At 39.5% G+C, this 27,162-nt stretch overlaps 1 protein-coding gene across 7 annotated transcripts in view; it reads left to right on the top strand.

Annotated features, from left to right (window-relative positions):
- The window catches only part of AHCTF1 (AT-hook containing transcription factor 1), a 77,631-nt gene that overhangs the window by 47,165 nt on the left and 3,304 nt on the right, over positions 1-27,162 (top strand). For all 7 annotated transcript variants that reach the window (XM_049112439.1, XM_049112441.1, XM_049112438.1 and 4 more), the window contains 14 exons: positions 414-601; positions 5,356-5,500; positions 5,575-5,706; positions 6,404-6,554; positions 7,001-7,151; positions 7,466-7,558; positions 10,343-10,520; positions 12,073-12,276; positions 13,128-13,542; positions 14,874-14,997; positions 17,264-17,349; positions 18,242-18,450; positions 20,006-21,995; positions 26,713-26,846. In XM_049112439.1, coding sequence (XP_048968396.1) covers positions 414-601; positions 5,356-5,500; positions 5,575-5,706; positions 6,404-6,554; positions 7,001-7,151; positions 7,466-7,558; positions 10,343-10,520; positions 12,073-12,276; positions 13,128-13,542; positions 14,874-14,997; positions 17,264-17,349; positions 18,242-18,450; positions 20,006-21,995; positions 26,713-26,846 — 4,200 coding nt within the window. The remainder of the gene's footprint in view (positions 1-413; positions 602-5,355; positions 5,501-5,574; positions 5,707-6,403; positions 6,555-7,000; positions 7,152-7,465; positions 7,559-10,342; positions 10,521-12,072; positions 12,277-13,127; positions 13,543-14,873; positions 14,998-17,263; positions 17,350-18,241; positions 18,451-20,005; positions 21,996-26,712; positions 26,847-27,162) is intronic.

Raw genomic sequence — 27,162 nt, 5'->3', positions numbered from 1 at the left:
CAAGCATGATTATAGGCAGCGAGTATACAGAGATGGAACAGTTCAGAATCCCAGGTCCTATATTGCCTAAAGAAGGAAATAAATAATAAAAAATTACTAATAGTGCAAATACAGTGATTGCTCTGTTAGAGACACAATTGCTGTAGAACACAGGACTTGGCATTGATATATGAAGTTGAAGGCAGAAGGATTTTTACATAATAGCTTAATGAGGCCTCAAAAGAACAGGGCTTTTGATAAGGCTTTTATTTAAAATAAAACATATTGTGGGTTAAAGTAAAGTAGATCCTTACAGGTTATATTTAATGTGTTGCTTGTGACTTTAGGATTGCCTGTCTTTTTAAAGGATAGCTACTTTGTCTAAATGCAGCACGTTATATCTGCATTTATCACTTTTTGTGTCATTTTTGCAGAGCGGCTTGGATCTTCTGTTTCACCCAGCTACCGTGAAACCTGTGTCATGGCAACATTCAAAAATTATTCAAGCCTTCATGAGTCAGGGTGAGCACAGACAAGCACTCAGATATATTCAGACAATGAAGCCTACAGTGTCCAGTGGTGATGATGTTACCCTTCATCTCACCGTTTTGCTTTCTAATAAGTAAGTACATAAGTAAGTACATATTTTGAAAATACTGTCAAATTCTTGATCACATATGTTTAACAAAGTGGAATTGATGAAATGGTAGCAATATATAATATCTTGCTTTGGTTGCATTGTATAATATTCTTAGGATTCTTTATCTTTCAGCATTAACAAAAATACAGAAAACCTTTTATCCTAGAATAGGATGAAGAAAGAGTACCCTTGAGTAAAAGGGGAAACCAAACTGAGATTTGGAATTATATCTGTTGCTAATTGGCAGTGTTGGATAGTCCCATGTGGGTGGTTCAGGGTTAAGTGTGCTGAAGAGAAGCAAGAGATATAGAAGAAGGATGAAGTGCTATTGAGTTGTAAAATCAGATTTTGTATCTTAAATTGAACTGGATTTGAGCACATCCTATCTTTGCATTGCTTCTTTTCTTCCCTTTGCCATATTTTAATGTTCTCTAATCAGTATGATATGTTTGCCATTTATATTATAGCAGTATATATTATATGTTACTACAGTTATTTTATTTGTCATATATGACAAATTAAATGGCATGATTGGAAATACAGCAATCTGGGGTGCCTGGGTGGTTCAGTCAGTGAAGCATCTGCCTTTAGCTCAGGTCATGATATCGGGTCCTGGGATCGAGTCCACTTTGGGGCTCCCTGTGCAGTGGGGAGTCTCCTTCTCCCTCTGCCCTTTCCCCTACTTATGCGCACTCGCTGTCTCTCGCTCTGTCTCTCTGTCATATAAATAGTCTTTTTTTTTTTTTAATGTAAATACAGCATTCTGATTATTGAGTTTTCTTGTTAACCAGATTAGTTGGGGAAATTACTTGGAGTTAATACTTCTTAGTAAGATTGGAACTGTTTATACAACTCAGTTTTTTGTTTGTTTGTTTTTTGTTGTTTTTTTTTTTTTTTTTTGGTAAGTTCTGCTAGTCATTTTTATATTTTTAGAAATTGGTTACTTTACTCATCTGAGATTGTCGTTTATGAACCAAACACACCAGTCAGTTTCAGCACTCTGGAAATAAGTTTTCTTTATTCTCTTGGGTTAAACAGAATGTATTTCTGAGAGGAGAGGGTTGAACCTCTAAAAATTTCAGATAGAAGAGTTCTGTAACGTAATAATGAGTTGGCTAGATAGGTAGAAACAGCCAGTGTCCTCAAAAGTAATGAAGTAGGAAGTACTTGTTGAAATGAAATAACTTGGATTAGCCATATGTCTTTGGCTAGCTGAATAAATCTGGAATGAACAGAAGAGCAAAAAGAAATTTAAAGAAGCTAGCCGGTGATAAAGGTTTAACAAATGGGGTTAGAGTCCCAGTACTGGGTAGTCAGGCAGCATGTAAGTTATTTTCAGTTGCATATAAGCTGCTTGCTCTACTGACTTGAAAGAGGTGGTACTTGATCACTAATGTTTACCTCAAAAAAACATGTTGGAACCTCAGGAAAACATATTTGAAAGGTTGCTTGGTTTTCCTCTGTGATCCTGTTGTCCTTTGATTCATTCACAACGTTTCTCTGATTTGCTAGATCCTCATTCCCTTTTAGCCACAGCAAACATTGCATGTTAATGTTTATGATAATGGGAACATGTGTAATTTCTAAACCTTATTTCTAAGTAAAGGCTCAGTTATCTAGTCTTAAGAAAAATAGCACCATAAAGTGTCCCGTAGAGGAGTTGCAGAAGTAAAACCATAGAACCACCTAAATAGCATTTGTTGAGATTGCATGGGTTCTGATTCCGTACAGGCATATCTCAAGAGATGCTACAGGTGCTGCTCCAGACTGCTGCAGTGAAGCAAGTCAAGGAATTTGTCTTGTTGCCTCGAGTGTATGAAAGTTATGCGTTGGTAGTGTGTTTATGTTTACGTAGGAGTGTGTGTCAATCTGTCTTTTCTGGTGTATTACCAAGAACAACCGCCGTGCGTTCCTTAATGAAATGACTTTCTAGCCTTTTATCAGTTGAAATAATTTTATTTTTTCCCACAATCGTGGTTTTTTTTTTAACTATAGGAAGCAGGAGAGTAGTAGGAATTTGGGGGCTTTCTTATTTTTAAAATTTATGTCAGTGTTGGCAGTGGAGTAGCCTTCATCTTCTCAGCGATTCTGAAGAATTTACCCTTCACGATGACAAGCTGTTAGGGAGCTTTCTCTTCCCCAAAAGTCCGTAGTAGTGATCACAGCACATCAGTGATAGAAGCAGCTCCAGGCTTGTTTTGGGCAGCATTTACCTTTTAGCACCCCCCCCCCCCCGCACCCCCACACACATAGACTTTTAAAGTCCAAACAGCACACTCTATGTCTTTCTGCAGTATACATTTTTCATCTATTTAATTTGGGCTTTATTTCATAATAGCACAAAAAGAGCTTCCTTATTCTTGACTGTCACATGGTAGTTCCTTGTGATGTACAGTATTTATTTAACCCGCTACCTTGAGTGAACATTTTAGGTGTTTTCCAGCCTTTGCCAGTTTAACCACTGCCTTAGGAAACCACACATTTTGCACAGGTGCAGATTTAGTTTGTAAGATGCAAAATCCTAGAAGTGGAATTACTGGGTGAAAGGATATTTGCATTTGTCATTTTGGGTAGCTAATGGCATGCTGCCCTTGTGAGGGTCAGGCAACTTTAACCCTATCACCCCTTGGCTGTGCCCTTCAGTTGATACTTATTCATCTGACGGGTGAAAGTAGTAATAGTAATAGGTTTCGTTTCACCATAATTATAAGAGAACACGCCCTTTCATAAAGATGCTATTTCCTGCTTGTGATTTGCCCATTGTATTTTTGTGTGTGTTGTTGGGATTATTCTTCCTAACTTGTTAGAGCTCTTTATGTATTAGGTATATTAATCCTGAGATTTTTCTTTTTCCTCTTGTTTGTCATTTGTCTTTTTTACTTTGTTTTATGATGGATTTTGTTATGCTGAAAATTATGAAGTCAGAGTTACCAGTATTTTCATTTGGCTTTTGTGTTTTTTTTTTTTCACTTCAGTGTCATTATTTTCTAGTTCTCTCATGGTATCTACTACCACTTTTACGGTTTTTGTCTTACCATTTAGGTATTGATTGATCTGAAATTGATTTTGGTACAAGCATTTCTAAAAGAAGATTTCAGTGTATACAAAAATAGAATAGTATAGTATGGTAAAGGTGGTATACACCTGTCCTAAATCAGATTCAACAAATAGCAAGATTGTGTCATATCTACTTCATCTATGCTGGGTTTTAAAAAACTGATGGTGATAGGTTCATTTATCCTTCTTACATATTTTTTTATCTACAAACTGTTATGCTCATTTTAATACTCTCATATTTTTATATAGGAAAAAAATTACCCACCCTGCCTAAGATACTCAGGTTTATAACAACCATACTCTCCTGCTTGTCCTGGTGCACGGAGAAGTACAAGGCAAAAAAAGAGAGAAGTACAAGGCAGTTTTAGATTTTTAGGCAATACCAGTAAATGTGTTACTTATCTGGATTATTGACCTTTTCTAAGTCCTGCAGAATATGTAAAAACATTCTAGTCCCAAAATAATAGAATTAACAGCTGGCCCTGGCCTGTCAGCAGAGGGAGCCCTTTTCTTCCCTGAGGAGCTTTGTATCCACAAGAAATCTGGGAAGATGCTGCCAGAATTTCCTTCCATGCGCTTTCATGCTGAATATTAATTGGTATGACTATGTTTACATATTCTGTGTTTCTTTTACGTGTTATTTATTAAGAAGTCTTTGTGTTGGTATTTGTGACTTTCATAACTATAGCTAAAGCTTTTTTATGAAGATATCCATTGAAATAAAAATTACCTGTTGACTTTGAATTAGGTAAATGATTTTTTTTTTTTTTTAAGATTTTACTTATTTATTCATGAGAGAGGCAGAGACATAGGCAGAGGGAGAAGCAGGTTCCATGCTGGGAACCTGATGCAGGACTCGATCCTGGGACTCCAGGATCACGCCCTGGGCCGAAGGCAGGCGCTAAACCCCTGAGCCTCCCAGGCATCCCTAAATTTTTTTTTTTTTAAAGACAACTCCTGCCCTGATACTCCTGTGTACTTCTTGTTTTTATTCTAGCACCCACTTCAGCCCTGAAAGTTATCTAGTGTCTCCAAAAGTTCTGACAATTTTAGTTTATCTCTTTCAAGACCTTTTGTTACCTAACTAAATAAGTACGTAAACATCTACAGGCTTTGTTTATTGTTTAATTTTTTTTAATACTTAACAGTGTCATGAGAAGCACTGCTTTGTTTGATGTCTTGCTGCCCACGTAGTTTGTAAAACTACTGAATTTAACCCATGTTCTCTGATCAGATCTTGGTTACAGATCAGTCACAATATTCTTTTACTGAGCTATGCCTGTCACCGTCCCATAAACACACTGTTGCGTCTGTAAGTCTTTGCCAGCTTCCTGTCCCTCTGCTCTCAGGCTGGGTTCTGTTTCCATAAGAGCCGGCTTTTCTCTGTCGCACCACACTCTTTGTCTTCCATCCAGACCATATTAGGTTGTGTCTTCTAATTCCTGGGTACTTACTTTGCTTTCCTGTTTCACACTTAAAGGATAAAGAACAGCATCACATGAAGTCTTCTCGTTGAGATCAGCAAACTTCACCACACAATGATTAGCGTTTACTATCAGCTCAGAGAATACTTTGCGTTACAAAAATGAGGTGTCGCTGAGATTCTGTAGGTGGATCACCTGTTTTGAACACTTCAAACAGCTTTTCTAACACTAACCTGTGCTAAACGCTGGTTTCAGGTACATGGTTGAGGCCTGGACTTTCTTGCGACAGCACTCCACCAGTGTGAATGTAGAGGCGCTCCTGACACACACGTATAAAGTCTGCCAGGAAACGGGCCTAATGGAGGACTTGCTGAAGCTGCCTTTCACAGACCTCGAGCAGGTAATGACTCCTCGGTATCACCTCATCAGAAATGCAGAAGTTGGTAGCTTACAAGTGCTTTTATTTCTTCCTAGGACTGCTTGGTGAGATTTTTGCAGTCCAGCACCAATGTTCGGAATCACGAATTCCTTCTGGTTCACTATCTGCAGCGTGCCAATTATGTCTCTGCTCTGAGGCTGAACCAAACTCTGAAGACAAATTTTTCGGTATAGTGAAACTTGTTTTGTTGTGGGGGACAAGAGGAAAGGAAAAGTGGTTAACTTTGTTGTGTTAGAGTTTGTCGTTCGGTGACCACTGGCTTCTCTATATCCTTGAGCTTGGAGAATCCTCCTCTTACCTTCTCTAGCACGTGGGAAAGAGGGCATTATTATTTACCTAATCCTCTTACACATGCCATTTCTACTTTAGATAACTGCCCACAGTCTTGCCAGACTAATCACTCAGGGGGGATGAGAGGAAGAGGTGGAGGAGCAGTGAAGGTTACATAGTATGAAAAGCATGGCCTTCGAGGGTCAGACGGATTCTTTTTTGCACTCTGTGCTTGGAACACATTCTCTGAGCCTTGATTCCTCATCTGTAAAGTGACAGTCTCTGTTTGTGGGGATGTGCAGAGGTGTGTCTGAGCTGACCTGTTGCCTGACATATGTAAATGATTGATAAATGATAACCTCTGTTTTTATGTGGTGAAGACTCGAGGCTTGGGGGTGGAGTGGTGGGGAGGGCCTTACGGATGGGTGAGGACTGATAGTGCACTCAGATGCGTGTAAGAGGTTCTTGGTTTGAAAGAATGGATACAGAGAGGAGGAAAACATTCTTAGGTTTTCAGAACTATGTTTTAGATGGTAAATACATAAACATGGCGCTTTTGAAGATTAAATTTTTACTGATTATGTCGTTCAATAGAATGATCGTGATCCTCGTTTGCGGGAAAGATCGGAGGTTCGAAATGCTATAGTCGAGCAATATGGGAAAGTCCTTCCTAAAATCCAGCGAAGATTAGCCATTGAACAAGCTAAGCCTTACCATCTGTCCACATCACCAGTTCTTCGAGAAGGTAAGATCTAATAGAAGACTCTCATGAAGTACTAGGTGAGAAAGGACATTGAGTGGTTACCTTCTGAAACCATTGTTACCTTGTATTTAGCTCATTTTTGCTTTCATTCCAGTGGTGCTTTTATATTGGCCACTCTACTCCTTCTCCTTCCAGATACAAAGTTTTCTTGAAAGTTCTTATAGTTGATTTTCAGCATAGTATAGAATAAAAACCCTCATTTTATTTCGCTTGGACACTTCCATCCAATTTTTAGAGAATATGGACAATAATTTCAACACTCCTAAAAACCCAGGTTGTTAATTTTTGCATAGAAATGTTGCTGAACTAAGTATAACCTGTAACTGTTGCTGATCTTGTGAGTCCTGCGTCCCAAGTCACTCTTTCATACTCCTAGTAAAATCCTGGTGTTAGAGAAGAAATTGAACCCTGCAGTCTTTGTTTTACAGTTTCTAGACCCCAACCATTATCCACTATTACAAAGCAAGCTGCAACAGGGACTGTGTTAACAAGATCTGCTTTCATCAGTAATGTGTTATCTAAAATTGGAGAGATTTGGGCATGCACTGGACCTAAAGGTGGCAGCTCAGCCTACAAGAGGTATGTTTTCCTCACTCCTGTTATGGTCTTGCCGCTTGTTCATCTTTCCTTGATATCAGAAGCAGTCATCAGCCGTCCAGCCTTAGAGTTTATTAGTCTTTGTAAAAAAGGAAAAACTCCTATGTTGCCTGTTTTTATTGTAAGAACATTTTGTTTTTAATTTAAAAGCAATTGTGTTTATTATTTGTAAATAAGCAGAAATATACAAAGTAAAAAGTGAAAGCCCTCCTCCTACCTGATCCCACCTTCTTAAAGCATATTTTAATACTCTCTGTAGTATATACTCAGAAGTTCCATTTTTATTTTCTTTGCAGTCCTAGAAGAGAACCATCTCCTCTCCCCCATCCACAAGTGCCTGAGGCATTTGTTGGAACACCAATTTTAAAAGCATCACAAAAAATTTCTAGGTAAGACTTATTAGTTAAATCATTTTAAAGTCACAATGCTAGAAATCACAATGCTAGAAAATGATTACACTGTCATTTTTAATTATTTTTAAAATTTTATAGTATTTTAAATTTTTGTGAAAGAAAATTTTTTTGAATGAGTTTCTACTGCTTTTGATTTTTTAAAAAATAATTTGTAAAGTAGTACAGTAATTTTAGGAAATTTCACACCAGCTCCTAGCCTACTTAGAATTTTGGCTTAGAGAAAAGAAGGAAACTTTTTTTCATTAAAAATCATGAGCAAAAAGTAAATTGTTAACTTAAGTTCTTTAATATCACTTCCTTGTTGATTGATCCCTGAATGAAGGTTATTTTTATAATTCATAACTAATCTTGGTCAATTCATTTAAACTCTCCTGTACAACAGGGTCCACTGACATGTGTTCCATGGCTTCAGATGCAGTAATACTTGGACACCTTAAACTGTGATAATAGAAACATAGTCAAGTCAAAGTTTTGCATCCAGTATGCAATTGTGATTATGTTTTGTTTTAAGAATATTGGATAGTTGCAAAAGATGTTGGTGTCCTCAGTAGCCGAGAAAACAATGTCTTAGTGTTTGATTCTTTGTCTTTAACATCAGGCTCCTGATTGTTGTAAATTTGATTGTTGACATTTTATCAGGAACAAAATCACATTATTATTTTGGGAATAAAATGATCTGAATTTATAATAGAATGGACTAAGGTACTCAGAATAGATTAATAATTTACAAATGGTTGGCACCAAAGTTGCTTAGAGTGAGCGTATTTTTTTCAAAGCTTAAAACGGGGTTTTCTCTTTGGGGGAGGGGAGTGGTTAGATTTAATTAGGTTGAGATTGTTTTCCTTTAATTACCAGGAAGATTATTTCAAATGAAAGTCATTATTACTGTCATTCTGTTTTCCTAGTTAATAGTTCCATTTTTTTTCCCCCCGACAAGTCCCTTTTTCTCAGTCCCTTTGTGCTTTGATAGATCGGGAATTCAGGAAGGGAGTAATAATAAAAGTTTTCAGAAGCATGACTAATGGCCTAAGGACCTAAAGAAAAGTATTTTGAGAATCCTCCAAAGCTATGGTGAGCTCAGATTGAAGAAAGTCAATTGAGGTGTGAATATTTATTTTTATAGAAATCATTCCATTCCCTAATTCCGCTTTGCATTAGTGGGTAATAAGTAAACTTAATGGATTGTGACTAGAATCTTTAGCAGAGGTGATATCAGTGGGCACTGCACATAGTAAGGCTACATGCTGTTTTGTGCAATTTATGTTTTGTGTACATGTATGATCTGAAATGGATTACTAATGTGTGTCATGCTCAAAGATTTGTGGAAATCCTAAAACCTAATGCATGCATGCAATGATAATTGTTTTAGTGTAATTTAAATATATTAAGTCTCATTAGTAGAAGGATTTTGTTTTAACTCAGTAGGTACCTTTGCTGGACGGGCCCTGCTTTTGAAAAGCAATCGTTATAAATGAACACTTTGGAGATAAATATTAGCACAGTGCAAGGCACTTAACAAAATACCTACATGGGCTAATTCAGTATAAAAGTGAGCAGATGGTTTATAAATACAAATGAGATAGAGAAGGAAAAGAATTAGAACCAACAATAGAGAGAAATGTCTAATGGCCCGATTGGGTTTTTTTTTTTTAAGATTTTATTTATTCATGAGAGAGACAGAGAGAGAGGCAGAGACACAGGCAGAGGGAGAAGCAGGCTCCATGCAGGGAACCTGACATGGGACTCGATCCCGGGTCTCCAGGATCACGCCCTGGGCTGAAGGCCCTAAAGCGCTAAGCCACCAGGGCTGCCCCCAATTGGATATTTTTGATTTGGTGGAAGTCTCAAAGCTGTGCCTAGTATAGAATAACAAGCAGTTAAGGATTAAGGAAATGGTTTCTGTAAATATTTCCCACTGGGAACAGGTTGGGTCTTAAAGCACACATCTGTGATCTGCGTTCATCTGCTATCCCAGGTGTGAAATCTTATTTGAATGTAGAGGACAAAAGGACAAGAAAGGCACAGCAGTGGGGACCAGAACATGCTGTACCTTTCTGGCTATTCTCACCTGGGCCAGAGAGTCATTTTGAGGAAGTAAAAATATATTGTTTTTATTATAGAGAATATAACCATAAAATAGACTATTTATTAGGAAATTGGGAAAGGAGTGACCTATGCAAATGATCCATCAAAAATTATAACCTGAAAATTTCACCTTTGAATTTAAATTCCTTATCTGTTAAGTTTTTAAACTATTGGGACTATGCATGCTTAATATAATTTATCAATGAGATTAGTTTCATCATTTGTATAAACTACATCTAGGACATTACAGAAAACCATTCAGAATGTGTAGGCTCCATTTTGTCATTGACCTCATTAGTTTCAAAAACTTCTGTGTGTTGGAGTTCAGTCTTCTATTTCAATAGAAACCATAAAGGTAAAGCAAACCACATTCATTATGTACTTCACATGTAGATAAAAGGAATTTTTACATGTTCGTAAAAATGAGCTATAGCAAATGACTTTATCAGTGAATATTGGTAGAAGGGAAGGTGGAGGACTACAGCATTTGTTGTTGCCTAGAATTCCTAATTTTCATTAATATCCTTGACTGAATTTACAATTTCATGTGGTTACCATATTTACCAGCGGATATAGAAGTCAAATTACATGGCATAATGAGTTTTTTGGTTTTTTTTTTTTTACCATGCCTCAGTAAATTAGTTACCCAGATCTCTCTTTGTCCTGTGATTACAGACCACTGGATTTGGTCGTTCATCCTGTGCACCAGCCTTGTCAGCGTTTGGGATTTATTCAGCAAACGCCCAAAAGATCTCCTTTATACCTAGCATCCAGTTCATTGTTCAAAGGATCACCTCACAGTCCCTCCAGTACGCTAGAATTACGTGTACTTGAAACTCCTTTTGTAGTGAAGGTGAGTATTTCATACCTTGCATTCATAGTGAAGCTAGGGGATTGAAAAGTCAAGCAGCAAGGCAAAATAAGCTAGCTCTAACTAATGTCTCTGGGGAGTTGACAGCTTTAGGCCTTCTTTGGAGGTGTTACCTTTCCAAAATATTGATTGTATTTTTACATCTTCTTAAGTAGGACTTTATTACTAAGTTTACCTGTAGTGCTAACCTGAGGTTGTACTCAAGGTTAACAATTATCTTGTGTTCTGAGAGTAACCCAGATCTCTGGTTATTACTGGTTGAAACCTTAAATTAAAACCTCTGAAAAAAGCATTCACGTTCTTGAGTTGCTCCACCACCATCACACACGCACCACCACCACCACCAATTTCTTCTCCCATGCTGCTGTTTCTTCCTTCTTATGTCAGATGCTTTTAGTTCTCAGATTTCTTTTTATTTATTCTCTCCTTTGATGAAACTGCACTGTTACTCCTTCTTCCTAGCAGTCTATCTGTCTTAAATTCCTTTTCCTTCACCATCTCTGATAAACTATTAAATGGGAAACCACAAAACTAGACTTGTGGTGGCAGGGAGTGGGCACCTTTTCCCCATCCTGTTGTCAGAATGGTTTCAATCTGTTGTGTGCTGGCAACTTATCCAGTGTTCTGGATGGAGTTCTGGAAGCACTCCACCTTCATTTCTTTCCATTGTTTCTGGATAGTCAGTGTGGAGACTGAAGCCAGGGGATTCTTACTTTTCAAAGTGATTAAAAGATAGTTCAACAAATGTCAGTCCTAAAATAATTACTAAAAGAAGGTTGAGGAGCTTATTAAAATACCTGATATTTACTCTCCAGGGCTGTGATTCCTGTTTTCATCCTTTTAAAAAAATCACATTTTATATTCTCTAAATCAAGGAGTAATTTTGTGCCTGCCACCAGAAACAATCTAGAAAAAACATGAGTATAATATTGAAATATATCTAGTGGGTTACAGCCATCTGCTTTAGGGGAGAAGTGAAGTGAAGGAATGGTTGCTGCTGAACAGTGTCTATGCTGATTATTTTTATTAATTGATAAATCCTCAGGATTCTCATAAGTAATCAGTTATTGTTGGATTCCTGTGATGAGATGATATTTTTTATGACATTCTTAAAGTCAGGCTCATCATTTTGTATTAACTTGCTCTAATTAAGCTCAATTCTTTTCTATACGCACTGTCCTATCTCTTCACCTGACTTAAGTTTTATAGGCATCCACTCAATAATTTCTCTCTGTACTCTCTTTTTCCTCTTTTTTAAGTTGAACTTAAACTGAGAATAAGCAAGACCTTTATTTATTTATTTTTTTTAAGCAAGACCTTTAGAATGGACATAGTTTTAGGTTTTGTAACCTTAGGTATAGAAATGTCTGAGTAGAATTTTGTATTTTCTTTCCAGTAATTGGTAATGAAACTTTATGTTGGTATGTTTATTGGAGATGAGTATACAGGTAGCCTTGTGACTCAGTTTACTCCATCTATCCTCACGTAAGCGGTGTTTACAAACACTGGTGGTGGCCTTCATTATTTGTTGCAGAGAGCTAAGACTTTGGCCATGTCGGTTACTTCCTCTGGATTTGCCGAGTTCACTCCTCAGTCCATCTTAAGGTCTGGTCTCCGAACACCGCCTTTACCATCTCCCTCTCTGTCACCTGGAAGGTCTGTCACCCCTCCATTACGGCTTAAGGAAACTAGAATTTCATTCATGGAAGAAGACATGGCCTCCAAACAGACTGCTGGAGTAAGTTTGATAATAGTTGAAACAAATGAAGACTGTATTAGTTTTTACAAGTAAAAGGTAAGATAAATAAATCTTTTTTTGAGAGGAGGATGAGCAGGAAGAGGGGCAGAAGGAGAAGAACCAGACTCCCCACTGAGCAGGGAGCCTGACATGGAGCTTGATCCCAGGACTCTGAGATCATGACCTTAGCCGAAGGCTGATGCTTCACTGACTGAACCACCCAGGAGCCCCAGATAAATCAATTCAAATAAGATGACTATAGATTTTTTTATATAATTTCATTGATAGGCATGAAATGGGGGGGTGGGAACGCACAACACAAAAATAAAAATCGGAAAATATTATTAGTTCAGAAAGAATCTCATGGCATTGACTGGCTGAGCCAAACCCATCATTTACAAGTGAACCTTTAAAAGAGGACCCAGAAGCACCAAGTAAATTGCCTATAATCAAATGGCTATTTGGTCAAGACCTTGTAATTCCTTAGTCCATGTTCTTTACCTTATGTTGTAGCGGCTTTCTTACTAAAGTTCCTTATTGGGTGTCTATTGAGATGGTATTTCATCAAAGCTCTATTGTGGGTTATTAGGAATCCATGTGGTGGGAGTGGGTCATCTTGCCTATTCTGTTTTTAGTCTTTTGGAAATCCTGTTCTATTCCCAATCAAGGACACAGTAACAACCATTAACTTTCAACCATGTATCTGGAGAGAATGGATTTAGAATAAGTGAGTTTTGAGTGACTGTCTAGAGAAATACCAAACATAGGACAGGTGGGAATGATCAGATGGAGAGCTTAGACTTAGCTGATTTCTCCTGGTGAATTTTTTTCAAAACCTTTTACTTGACTAGGGTGCGGATGACAGCAAAACGAGACTCTCTGTTACTACACCTCTCCAGAAATGTGGAGTTCCAGCAAAAAGTGAATGGCTGAAGAGCAAAGCCAAGACAACAGACTTTTCCCTGAATAGTCCTGAAAAGGACCATCAGGAAGCAGAAGTGAGGTCACAGGACACTCCTTCTCAGATTTTGGAGAAACTGGATATGAGCAGAGAAAGTAGCGGAGCTTCAACCAAGTCAGACCAGACCACCTTGGAGTATCAGGATGCACCATCACCAGGAGACCTGGAAGGTATTTTCGTGGCCTCCAAGCCAGTGAGCTCTTCTGTGGAGCTAATCATTAACGTAGCTGAACCAACAAAGAAGGACAGTGATAAAGATGTGCTTGAGTCAGAAGGGGCTTCTCCAGACCTGGAGAAACAGGCAGGTAAGAACTCCTTTCCTGGACTTCATTCATAAGATGTGTTCTAGAATTCTTTCCACTGAAAAAAAGCATCAGGATCCAAGAATGACGTGATTACAGTGTCCTAGGTTCTAGACACAATGCACATGCCTAAGGCCCTCTTAGAGCTCTGAGAAGTAATAATACTAACTCTCTATAGCCTAGGTTGTTCCTACAGTTTCTAACTTGTCCAGAAGCCTCAGCTTTCTCGAAAGCTGCTCAGAAACCAGGTCCAGCAGTACCATCCCTAGCTCCAAAATAATCACCGGGCAATCAGAACAAGTATCTAGAGGCCCACAAACTTAAAGAGTCTTTATGTTTCCTTCTGTCTGTGGAACAGGTGGGCTCCCGCATGTGTGTGGTCCATGTTGAGGATCAGACAGTGCATACAGCAGACATGGCACCTGCCCGCCTGTCATTTAGAGCCTGGTGGACTATATATAAATGAACAAGCACTTGGAGTGTAGTTAGGAAAGTGCTTCTACAGGAGGCATGGAAGAGGCCAAGGAAACACCAGAGAGAGGGGAGAGATGTGGCTTAGAATTGGATCAGAATTTAGTCTGTTTTTTTCTGTCTTGTGCCCCCACACAGTTTTAACAAACATACGTAAAGGTCATTCCTAACTTTAAATCTGTAAAGGTAAATACTTTGATAAAAATCTGTGTCATACTAGTTTCTTTGGGGCTATGATGTCTCTAATGTAATAAACACAAGCATTATTAATTGGTCTAAGAGCTTAGGACTGTCCTCGTGAATGGCATCTGTCTCCAAGTATACATCAGTCTGGACATGCTCTGTTCCGCTAAAATATTTAAATCATGAAACAGATGAGGATGTTTATGACAGTATCTTCATTAGTTATTCCTAAAAAGATTAGGCAGTCTCAAATAGAATATTAATGTTTTAACGTTTCGTGGGGGGGGGGATTATATAGCACAGACTATTGGGTGAAAAAGGCCAGATTTGAATCACAGCTATTACTAGGCCTGGGATAAGCAGTAACTTTATGCTTCTGTTTCCTCATCTGTAAAATGGGAGTAATAATTCTACCACTTTGATTATTAAGGACTGAGCCAATCCATGTATGACGCAGGTTAAGCCACAAGTGAAAGAAGTGGTAGGTTAGGGGGTTCTTAGACTGGGTTCAGACTATTAGAAGAATCTGTTGGCATTCTGAGGCCAAGGGAGAAAACCTAAAAGTACAAAAAAGCAGATCCAGCAAGCTTGTTAATAAGTAATCACCCGAGAAAGATCCTGAGTGCTTGCTAAACATTAGGCATAAGTTATCGTAAATATTCTTCATGCATGATTTGTAGGCACCGTAGACGATGCAGAGACAAAGAACCTCTTGGTTGCAGAGGAGGTACTTTCAGACTTAAATCACTTACACCGCATTCCAGGAGTGGAAGCTTCCCTCTGTGTACCACCAGCTCATGAACGGTAAGTTAGTAGGGAAAGCTCCAACTGTTAATAACAGTGTGATGAAGTGGTGAACTGATAGCTTCACAGTCTGTGCATAGAGTAGCTTTTATTTCGACCTTGGGCATTCCCACTTTGGTAATGGTTCCTGTTATGCAGGACGTTCATTTGTACAAGTGTGTGTTATGTAGTAGTTGTCGTTAAAGTCTTAGAATGATATTAGACATTTCCTGAATATACAAAGTCATGGTGAATGGAGGCAGCTCTCCTTTTATATTCTTTGGTGATTGTGTTTTTGTTGAAGATCAGAAGTTTCACTTACAGCCATGCATTCCTCCATGCCCTGGTTTCCATGGTTTCAGGTTGGTGGGATGGGTTTCCTGCAGAACCAAGATACGGAGGACAAGGGACATGGCTCAGAGGCATTTTGTTCCCTACATTTGGTAAATATAAGACTCCAGCAGTTTTTTGGTTTTAATGACTGCTTGAACTGTTACGTTCCTGGTTAGTTTTATTTAATGTTTATGCATGCAGGAATTACTCTAGATCACATAGGTCAGTGCTGCTCAGTGTGGTCTAACAACCTAATGCCAGGTCCCAAACAGTTTATGGCCTGCAACAAGACAAGCAGCTTGTATTGGAATATAAACCAGCACACAACTTCCTTTCCTGAAAAGTCAGCTGAACTAATCAATGAAGTGATTGATTAGCCATCTGGCAAAACCTCCCCCTGTCATTGTAAGGCTGGACACCTTGCATGTCATGACTTAGAGCAGCTCTGTTCTTAGAGGATAGAGAAAAGTTGCAGCTTTGCTTATCACGAAGTAGTAAGAGTGATTTACTAAGATTGATTTACATAAAACATGGTCATTTAAGATACCGTAAAGAGTTCATTGCTTTGTAAGAACTAAGGGAGTTCACGCACCACCCATGAATATCAGTATCGTAATAGTCACCCCTCGTACGTTGAACTCGATCGTGTCCTTCACTTAGGAGATGAGAGAAACCCTAATTAGCTGGAATTTTTGCCAGGCCTCTATAGAAAACATGGGAAGAAACAATATAAAAGGATTATCTGGATTGTTTTATTATTTAATTCTAATGTTTCTTGAATTTTAATGAAAATACTATTTATTGCAATGAGTTTGACAGAGAATTTCAACAATTACAAAGCAGGAGGAATCACCTGACAAACTTTGTGGTCACCAGTTATCTGGGCGAATAGTCACCATCGTGACAAGCCTATGTCCTTTTTAAATATAAATTTATTAGTTGTTGGTTCTTAGTTATCCTAACGTTGTGACACAGAGATAAGTCTTAATAATACACTATAAGGGTGCTTGGGGCGGCTCAGTCAGTTAAAGGTCTGCTTTCAGCTCAGGTCATGATCTCAGGGTCTTGGGATCCAGCCCTGCATTGGGCTCCTTGCTCAGGTAGAGGGAATCTGCTCCCTCTACCTGTCCCCACACCCCTGCTCATGCTCTCTCTGAGATAAAATCTTAAAAAAAATAAATAAATAAATAAATAAATAAATAAATAAATAAATAAATAAATAAATAAATAAAACATATAAAATAAATGTATACAGGGCAGCCCCGGTGGCTCAGCGATTTAGCGCCACCTTCAGCCTAGGGCCTGATCCTGGAGACCTGAGGTCAAATCCCACTTCGGGCTCCCTGCATGAGGCCTGCTTCTCCCTCTGCCTGTGTCTCTCTCTGTGTGTCTCTCATGAATAAATAAGTAAAGTCTTTAAAAAAAAAAAAAAAAGAATGTACTTACAGCTAGTTAAAAACTGGCATAAGTGTAATTTATGTCGACCAGCATTTTAAAATAATTTTATGGGCAGCCCGGGTGGCTCATCGGTTTAGCGCCGCCTTTGGCTCGCGGTGTGATCCTGGGGACCCGGGATAGACTCCCACATCAGGCTCCCTGCATGGAGCCTGCTTCTCCCACTGCCTGTGTCTCTGGCCCTCTCTCTGCATCTCTGTGAATAAATAAATCTTAAAAAAAAAAAAAAGATTAAAATAATTTTATTTGTAGTGTAAGGCCATGCCACTGTTGCCAACAAAGTAAAATATTAGAAAATGGGAATACCAAATGTACCATTACTTGGTATATTGACTTATAAATTTTATAGTGTTATTCAAAATGAACATGGGTGATATTAAGTTCTCTGAACCTCACGTTTCATTACCAAAATAACACATAGCAGAAAGAGCAGGGTTAGAGGAGGGAGGAGCAGCTGAGACCTTCTTACACGCTAACGCATATATTTCTGTTTCTAAAGGAAAATCCTTACCCTGAAATCCCAGGTGCCAGTCTTAGACGAAGGACTAATATCTGTTGAGACCTGCACCTCTGCATTTAGAGCAGGTAACAATCAATGTGTATGTTACTTTGACTTTAGAATTATTCCATTTTAGGAATGCTTCTCAGTCAGTTGAGCCCGCCTGACTCTTGATTTCCACTCAGGTCATGATCTCAGGGTTGTTAAGCTCCCACCCTGTGTTGGGCTTCACCCTGGGCATGGAGCTTACTTTAAAACAAACAAGCAAACAAAACCCCTTTTAGTTTCTTAAACACTAAAGGGTTTTTTATTTTAATGACGTTAGATTCCCCTCCCTTCCTCCACCCCAAAATGTGTTGGGTTTCCTTCAAATGACATAAAATTATGAGTGCTAATGACAGAAAACTTTGGCAAAGAGGAAGGTAAAAAAGGGTTTTGTTTTAATGAGCTGTTGCCCTCTCGTTTTTTTAAGTGGTAGAGTATATTTGTGGCCATTTGGATGCTTTCTGCCAAAGGAGAGAGATCTTGTCCCTTTCACAGCAAGATAAAGTCCAGAGGCAGGTTCCTCTTGTCATTCCATCCTGCTCAGCAGGAAGAGCTGGTTGTCACTCATCCCCCTAGAAACACGATTTCCAGGCCAACAAAACAGGAAGCGGACATCTGGGCTCCTCAGAGCAGTTGTCCTGAAACGGAATTTTCACATTAAGGGCAGGAATTACACCTGAGTTGAAAAAAAAAAGCAAGCAACAAACCCCAATGTTGTCATTTTTAAACATTAAATTTATCTTAGTGTTTGTAGAAAAGCAAATACATATTGTTTAAACTGTTAATACCAAACCCTCACAGGCCTTTCCCCTTTGAGAAGTGAGAGACTATTGGGCATTAAGGACAGTTGAAGGAAATATTCTCAAGTACAATACACCTTTGCCTTTCTGTTGCTTCCCAGATAGTGTGTATGTCTTTTTGTTTTTGTTGTAGCTGTGGCCCATGGGCCCGATGACAGTGGAGACTCTGGGCTTGCTGTCTCTGCAAGTCCTGTTATCTCAGAACATAAGCCTGACCAGGAAGGAATCTTGAACTTACAAGAAGATCACAAAGTAGGACCCGATGTCCTGAAACCAAGTGTCGACTTTCCAGAAGCACAGCCTCCCGTTCCTGATGATTCTCCTGATCCTCAAGAAATTCATGTAAAAAATTAATTTTTTATTTAGTGGTTAGCTTTGGTTTAGTGGGGTTCAAGCCATAGTTTAAACCTAATGCATTCATTTATTTGACTACTGTGTAAAAACCTCTTTATAATAGTGTATATTAGAGAAAGCATGTAAATATCTTGTGGAATATAAAAGAACAAATCCTTTAAGTGAGAAATTGTTTTTCATGAAAACCAAAAAGCCTATGTTAAAGAAGTCAGAATTTTAACAATTTAATGTTTGCTGAGTATCTGGTTCAAATGGAAGTTCTTTTAGCCATGAGAAAACAGATACTGAGACAAATATGACAGCAAAAATATTCGGAGCATTTGAAAATAATTGAATACCGTTAGACAGGATTTTCCCCCCATGCATACTTGTAGGAGAGTGATCATCACCTGGCTGGTGTTTAACTTTCGTAACATGAGAAAGGATTTCTTTTCTTTTCTTTTTTCTTTTCTTTTTTCTCTTCCTTTCTTTTTTCTTTTTTTTTTTTTTTTTGTACTTAATATGACTTGATGGTTTCTAAAAATTCCATGTTTCTTTTAATATCAATAGGCAACTTTATATGATAAATGAATGTAAGATAAAAAACACGTCTTCTAATATTTATAGAAATGTGATTGTGTGGTATTTGGGAAGTTTCTTAACTCATAAAAGTGTCACGGTTGTCCATATTCATTTTCATGAGTATTCTCACTGTAAAATGGATGGATAAAGTCCCCATTCCTTCAGCTGGGAAGCTAATAAAAATTGTGGGCATGGCATGAGTGAGAATCCTCATTTCTGGGTATTTCCCGTCTTCATCTCACTGGATGTTTGGGGAGTGGGAATGTCGTTGTCTAGGTGGGTGGTAATGTTCTACCTTCTTGGTCAGGAGATCTCTGTTACTTTCTGCCTCCTCCTTTTTCTCCCCCTCCCTTACCAAAAGGTAAATGCAAGGACCATTCCTTCTTCCACCAAACCCTTGCAGGAGAGGTACTGAACTTGAAAGCCTTAGGAATTTCATGGTTTATGCAGCCCCAGCAAAGGGAAGAGGATTGAGTCTAGCCCAAGGGAGCTTATGTAGGTGAATTCTTCTTCAACCTTATGGGGATCATGCTGTTTAGAAAAAAAAGTGTGGTTAGTTAGGTAATTTGGGGATTACCATTAAATAAAACACAATTTGGGGGTTGTTTCTTTTTCTCCAGTTAATATTTTTTCTCGGGTGAGAACAGAATAAGTCCTTAAATTAGCATCATAATAATTTTCAAAGTTTTGTAAAGACTGTCTTTTTTAGCTTGGGAAATGTGGAGTTTCTATTTTAATTCCATTCAGAATCTCAGAATCTTTTTCTGCCTAGTTATTTTGACTGAGTAATAATGTCTGATTGCTTAAATGGATATTTTAGAAAGTAAACCCATAAGTATATGCCATATCAAATGTAGTTTATGTTTAACAATTCATATACCAAGGGTGAGGTGATTGTTAAAAAAAAACGTTATGCTTTAGGTTAAAGTAAATGTACACATTAAAATTCTTTAACCAGTCTCTTATCTTTAATTCGTTTTAGGTGACTGAACATGAAGAGCTCAGAGTTCAAGATTCAGGACACGAGGCTAGGAGTCTTTCATTTAGTGAGTTGTACCCCGCAGGGACTCTTAAGCTCCAATATAATTTTGATACCATTGAGCAACAGTTTTGTGACTTACCTGATAATAAAGACTCTGCTGAGTGTGACGTTGCCGAAGTAGAAGGGGAACTTTTTGGGGCTCAGAGCAACTTTACCTTGATACTGGAAGGTGAAGAAGGAGAATTGGAAGCAGGGGATTCTGCAGCATCTAATGTGTTAGCTCCGGCAGCAAACGCAGCAGCCGAGGAAAAACCTGTATGCAGCGAGGAAAATAGTGGCCCTGGATGCGTGGCAGAGCTGCCACCGGTCAGAACTAGCGATCGGGAGTCCCAAAAGGTAGAGACCTTACCATATGTGCCTGAACCAATTAAAGTAGCAATTGCAGAAAACTTATTAGATGTAATTAAAGACACAAGAAGTAAAGAAATTACTTCAGATTCAGTGGAACAGCAGTCCATTCACGAAAACATACCTTTAATAAGCCAAAGGGTTGTCAGCAAGGTAGTCAAATCTACGTTGAAGACTGTTAAGGAAACAAGTACAGTGACTATAAACATGAGCCAGCTTGATGACACGATTTCCTCCAGAACTCGCAGGAGAGGACGTGTCCAGAACCTGGGTGTCAGATCAGCAGGACAGGAAGATTCCACAGCTGTCACAGCTCCTGACACACCAGGACTTTCAGATATTAGGAGGACTCGGAAAAGGAAAGAAATTTCTGAGGCTTCTGAAGGTGCCTGTTCTGAAGCACCTTCTGTCAAAGTTGTATCTCAGAACCAGCAAATACCTCAAAATTTTGTGACTCCTAGGAGAGGAAGGAAAAGAAGAGAAGACCAAGACACGTTAGAAAGTGATCCTCCTCTGGAACAGGGCTTAGCAGTTACTCCAGATAGCAAACTAAGGAGGGTAAAATCCTCTCAGCTGCTGGAAACAGCAGCTGAAAAAATGAAGCTTTCATCTGTTACAAAAAAGACTCCTAAAGGAATTAAAAAATCTGTAGAATATCAGGAAACTGTTGAAATGGTAGATTTAGATCTGAAAGTTAGTAAAGTAGCTCGTCGCATCAGCGGAAGTACCAGAAAATTGAGAAGTGCCACTCTAGAAGCTTCTAAGAAGACACCACATAAACCAGATAGAGAAACTAACCTTTCATCTGTTACCAAAAAAAAGACTTCTAAAGGAATTAAAAAATCCATAGACTATCTGGAAGGTGTTGAAATGGTAGATCTAGATCTGAAAGTTAGTAAAGTAGACCGTCCCAGCGGAAGTACCAGAAAATTGAGGAGTGCTAATCTAGAAGCTTCTGTAAGTAAAGAACTTAAGCCAGATGAAAAGTCCATGGACCAGCCCCTGCCTGTTGAGCCTGACAGAGGTTCTACAAAGAGGGAAAGTAGCATGCTAGATGTCCCAGAAGAGTCCAGGTTCGATGCATCCCAGCCATGTCTTCAGGCAGAGTTTGGTAGACCTAGGAAACGTGGTAGGCCAAGAAAACTTAATCCACCTGAAGATGCCGGATCTAAGGCTGTTAAGGAAGTGAGAAGTCCCAAGAGGAGGTCAGGAACTCTCAGCAGCCAGAGGAGGTCGACCCGAAACACCCCAGCTAAAAGAAAGACTGATGTTGCAAAAGCAGCTTTAGAAAAATCCGCATTAGTGCCAACTGCAGACTTTGCTGTGGGCTCTAGGAAGAAGCTTACAGAAAAGGTGGAAGATCCCAGCCACACGGGCACGTTTCATGGCATAGATGAAGAGACGGCCACCATGGAAAGGGATAACCCGGAAGAAAAGGCCCTTGCCGCAGCTGCTCCGCCTAAATCTTCCCGCCGCACGAGGACTCGGTCCAGCAAGGCTGTCTCATTTCCTGACCTTTCTGAACCAAAAAATGAGTTTGTGTTCTCGACTCCTGTGTCAAAGGTTCCAAGGAAAGAGAAAGGTACTTCTTTTATATTCTAAGCACAATTTGCATCTCGTTCAGTCTTCAGCTTAAAATTCTGTTGTTCAAAGCGTAATTTGATTCCTTTTAAGACCGGAATTATTTCTCCTAAAAATGATTAGGAATTACAGGGAATTCCTCCCTCACCCACCCGCCCCCCAAAAGAAAATACTCGCTTAGAATTAAATAGTAAAATTTAAAGATTTTATATTTCACAGTGTACCTTTAGATTCAGGAGTTTTTTGGATCGCTCTCTTTAAGCCCTAAGTCACTTGACACTAATCTTCTGGAATAATACCATTTCTCTTCATTCTGCCCTGACATAGGTGACTCAGTTTCTCCTCAAATAGAATCAGCATTTTTAATCTAAGTGCTGCTGTGTTTGGCTCATGTCACAGCGGATATCTGCAACCTCAGATTGTTTTGAAGAGAAGGAGTAATAGAATTTTCTTGATTAGGATACAGAAATTATTTAAATGCCTCCTCCCTGCTGCCAGTAAATTGGCACGGCTGCATGTCTGGCCTCCCTCATTGATACTGATGAGCTCGCGTTTGTATCCTTGGGTTGTTATAGTGCATACCTCCCCACAGAGCTGACATGACTCCCCCAAGGGTGAAGTTATCTTAGTCTTTATCTGTGCTATTAGGATTTGTGGAAGGGGGGGGTCTTTCAGGGAATCAAGCAGTAAGAGAGTCTAAAGGTGATGATGAAGGAAATGTTGACACTGGTGTAGCTGAACAGAACCTATTAGGGTTGGTCGTTCTTTGTAGATGTGCTAAAAATGACTAGGTAAACAAAATGTAGTTGTTTGCTTAAGGTTGAACATTTGAATTTCAGCAAGCAGCTCAGGGACTTTATAAGAAAAGTTAGGTGACTTTGTTGTATTGACTTAAGCCTTTCAAAACTATTGCATGTACCTTTTTTTTTTTTTTTCTTTGTTCATGAGAGACACAGAGGGAAAAGCACTATAGGACTGTGTAGGACTCGATCCTGGAATTGCAGGACCACGCCCTGAGCCAAAGGCAGACACTCAACCACTGAGCCACCCAGGCATCCCTAAAAAAATTTTTTTAAATCTTTTATTTGAGAGAGAAGGAGCAGGAGCAGAGGGAGAGGGAGAAGCAGACTCCCTGCTGAGCAGGCAGCCTGACTTGGGGCTCGATCCCAGGACCCTGAGATCATGACCGGAGCCAAAGGCAGATGCTTCAGCCACTGAGCCCCCAGGAGACCCTATTATGTGTACTTTTAAATGCATCAGTGAACATCCTGTAGAGTTATTTGCCTGTGACTTGAGGGCCATAAGAAAAGCTGCAAGAAAATCTGCAAACTGAAAATGTTCTGTATTCAGCATTCACTCTGCAAACACCTTTTTAAGTGTGTTACTTATGCAGTCATTCGTTTCAGTTACATAGCCCAGGAAAGGAGGGGTCATCAAATTGATCATTTGTTTTACAAAAATAATTAGTAGTTGCAGGAGGTCCATCTCCCCCTCCCCACCCCTCCATCCTGGTTTTTTAAAAAATAGATCTGTGATGTGGTATTTGGTGGTGCTGTATGATTCAGCTTTTCACAATGTGAGGAAAGGGAGGTCATGCCCATATTTGGAGCAGAACGCAGTGATGGAAATGCGGAAATGCATGCGATTTTAGCTCACTTGACTAAGCTGTTAGATCAGATATATTTTAAATCAAATGCAGCACAGGTAGCAGAAGGTCATTGACACAGTTCTTTTATATTCTCCTCGTGACTTAGAAAGTATAGCAAACACAGAAATTGTGTGTTATTTCGGAGTAGATAGCAAACGTTTTAGTAATTCTGATCTTTGTCATCTTGACATACTTGTGACCTCTGTGCCCGTGAACTACTGCTCGTTTCTGTAATAAAACACATGCTTGCCATAGAAAATTTGAAATTCAGTGTATATCTAGTCAGCTGAAGGACCCATAAGCAGTACTCACAGATTTGTTCCATTTGCATGTGTAGTTTTTTTAAAAATCCAACAAACCAGTTTGTGAATCAGTAGATACCTATTCTGCTGTGTCTCCCCCCTCCATGAGCATTTTCAGATACTCTTAAATCCTCTTCAAAAACCAGGTGTTTATGATTTTGTTTGGTTACTTACCCACAGATAGGGTTCTTGGGTGGCAGTGCATCTGGCTGATGGGCCACAGCTGCTCATACGTTCTTCTGTTAGCTATTTGGATTGTTTGCAGATTTTCTAGTATTAAAAACAGGTATCTTCTCCCATCAGAAGGGATGAGGATGAGAAATTGGGGACTGAGATCTCTCATTTCTGCCACTTAGTAGCTGGGCAGCAAGTCATTTAACTTTTCTGAATCTGGTGTTCTCATTTTTAGGATGAAGGGGACAAGGCCTGTCCTGCAGCATTCTCATAACAAAGTGGTCACCACCATACCCAGCCTTCTCTGTTCTTTCACCCACTGGTTACAGCTTCCACACTCTTCCTGTGCCTCTGGCCCATGTGCCCATTTAAGTTGTATTCTTAAAGTTCTTTTGGCAGGGGGTGGAGGGCTTGGGGGGCTTGGCAGGGTTGTCAGAAGTACAGAGAAAGGGGCACAGAGATACCGTATGACCAGAAGGCAGCCAAACATCCATCTTAGAGTTTAGTTAGAGGTGTTTTCCTGGTCAAGAGAATGTCACACTTGACATATCCCTGGATCTCATCTAATTTCCGTCACTATAGCAGCAGGTATTTAAGAAGGCTATGCTGTGCCTGAGGCTAAACTGGGGTGGATGTTAAGTCAGCAGTGAGGTGTGGGTACTCTTCTATAGTGAGGGGAGGTAGCAGTTCCTGAGCACTCATGCCACCCAGCACGAGTGGGTGAGCCCACCTGCTGGCTGCTGAGTCCGGCTCTTCACAAATTCATCCCTGTTTTTTTTTATTTTTAATTTTTTAGATTTTTATTTATTTACCTATGAGAGACAGAGAGAGGCAGAGACACAGGCAGAGGGAGAAGCAGGCTCCATTGCAGGGAGCCTGACGTGGGACTTGATTCCGGGCTGAAGGTGGCGCTAAACCGCTGAACCATCCGGGCTGCCCACATCCCCCGTTTTGAAGCTAGTGCTTTGGAACTCTGGAAGCCTAGCCATCAAAAATTACCCTCAGGTGACGTAGAGAGGAGGATGGGGAATTAACCTGCCAAGAAGTATCCTAAAGTCTTACCTGTCTCAGTGAAGCCAGTGGAAGAAACAGTGGAGGCCGAGCATGTTTGCACTGATAGTGGGTGTTTTTATTTCCTTATTTATTTTTTTTGATATGTAGGGGAAACTGTAGGTGAACATGGGCTGGTCTTTGAAAAGCCAGAGCAGCTGTTGCTCTAGGTCACCTAGAAAGAGGAAAAACAATGTTTTAATTTCCCAGAGAGAACCTAGATACATTTCTTTATGACACTAAAAGGGGAAGATTTCCACCAGCACCCCCAACTATTTCTGTGTCTGCCCCTTATCAACTGGCAGCAGAGATGAGTTTTAGATCTGACCTCACCTCGAGTGTTTCTTAAGAATCCTATGCTTTAAAAGCAGAATTTGATGTCTCACAGAAGTTTTGACTGTCCTGGTGGGTGAAATAACAGCTCAACTAGACTGAGAATTTATTTCATGACTGTAAATTCTTAAAATAGTAACCTCATAACAAATGCAGACATCTATAAAACGCTTACTGTGTGTCACCCAATGCTGTTCAGATCCTCTGATCTTCATGGTAACTCTATAGGTACTGTTATTAATCCCACTTTATAGAAACTGAGGCACAGAGGGGTTTAAATAATTTGCCCAATCCAAAAGCTGGGATTTAACCTGTGGTGGACGGTTTCAGCTGCCACTGTCATAAGTACATTGCTACTTGCTGTTAGTATGGAGACCCCATGGCGAAAACAAACTCTGAGATAAAACCTGTGTATGTTTTGAATCAGTTCTTTTTTTTTTTTTTTAATTTTTTATTTATTTATGATAGTCACACAGAGAGAGAGAGAGAGGCAGAGACACAGGCAGAGGGAGAAGCAGGCTCCATGCACCGGGAGCCCGACGTGGGATTCGATCCCGGGTCTCCAGGATCACGCCCTGGGCCAAAGGCAGGCGCCAAACCGCTGCGCCACCCAGGGATCCCTGAATCAGTTCTTAATTAAGCCATTTTTATTTATCTATGGGATATTCTCCTGTCAGCCTGTTCTTCTATGCTAATTACTTTTTCTGCTTGCTTTTTTCCCTTTATGACGTGAACTTTTCTGTTGTTCTTTGACCCGAATAACTAGCTCAGAATGAGCTGGAAGGAAAAAACTTGAGTCTTCTTTGAAAATAATTTTGTAAATAAAAACCTTGCTTCTGGAACAGGAGGGATTATGAAGCAAACTAGCTCAGCTTCTATATATAAGATTGATGCTTTCCTTCCCGAGAGTGTTTGAAGAGCAGTAAAGATTAAAACTAGTGAGATGATAAAATTCTGAGTTCCCTTTTTGTATTTTATTTATATAATGTAGCACTGTTTAGTCTGGAGCATTAAATGTTCCTGGACATTGGGTTTGCCATGTGGTTACTCTCACCCTGGCATGGCTGCCACAGGATGCCAGTGTCTCCCCATGTCTTCCTGACATGTGTCATTTGTTCCAAACTTTTCAAAAAAAAAAAGATACTGAGGTGTATATAGATGAACATGGATACAGTGTGTGCTATTTTATTTTTCTCCCTGCCTTTCTTTAGGGAAAAAAATAGAGACTCCAGCCCAGCTGCAAGAATTAGTTTCAGATTTATCTTCTCGGTTTGTCTTCTCACCTCCTGCTTTAAGGACCAGGCGGAAAACCACATCTAACACATCCAGAGCTGGAGATGAACTGGTAAGAAATGGATTTTATCTGCATGCTTATTTAAACATGTTCTTTGTTTTGGCAGTGTTTCCTAAGTAAATCTATTTTTGAAGTGCAGACATTTATACCAAAAGCCCCTGATCCCCTTGTCTGTGCTTCTAGGGACCCTCCCCTTTGGACATATCTGCGATATGTCACTGATGGTGTGTTCCTGGAAGTTGCAGTTTCGATTACCCAAAGGGGAAAGGCTTTTAACCTTTAGTGTCTCATCAGAATGGTCTAAAACAGATCTATGGAAAACAGAGGTTCCTGACTCTCCAGGATGTCACATACAGACTGTATCACC

The sequence above is a fragment of the Canis lupus genome, chromosome 7 (assembly GCF_003254725.2).
Source record: "Canis lupus dingo isolate Sandy chromosome 7, ASM325472v2, whole genome shotgun sequence".
In the NCBI taxonomy this organism is placed as follows: domain Eukaryota; kingdom Metazoa; phylum Chordata; class Mammalia; order Carnivora; family Canidae; genus Canis; species Canis lupus.
The sequence above is the reverse complement of the archived record's forward strand: the minus strand, read 5'-3'. Positions and strand labels throughout refer to the sequence as shown.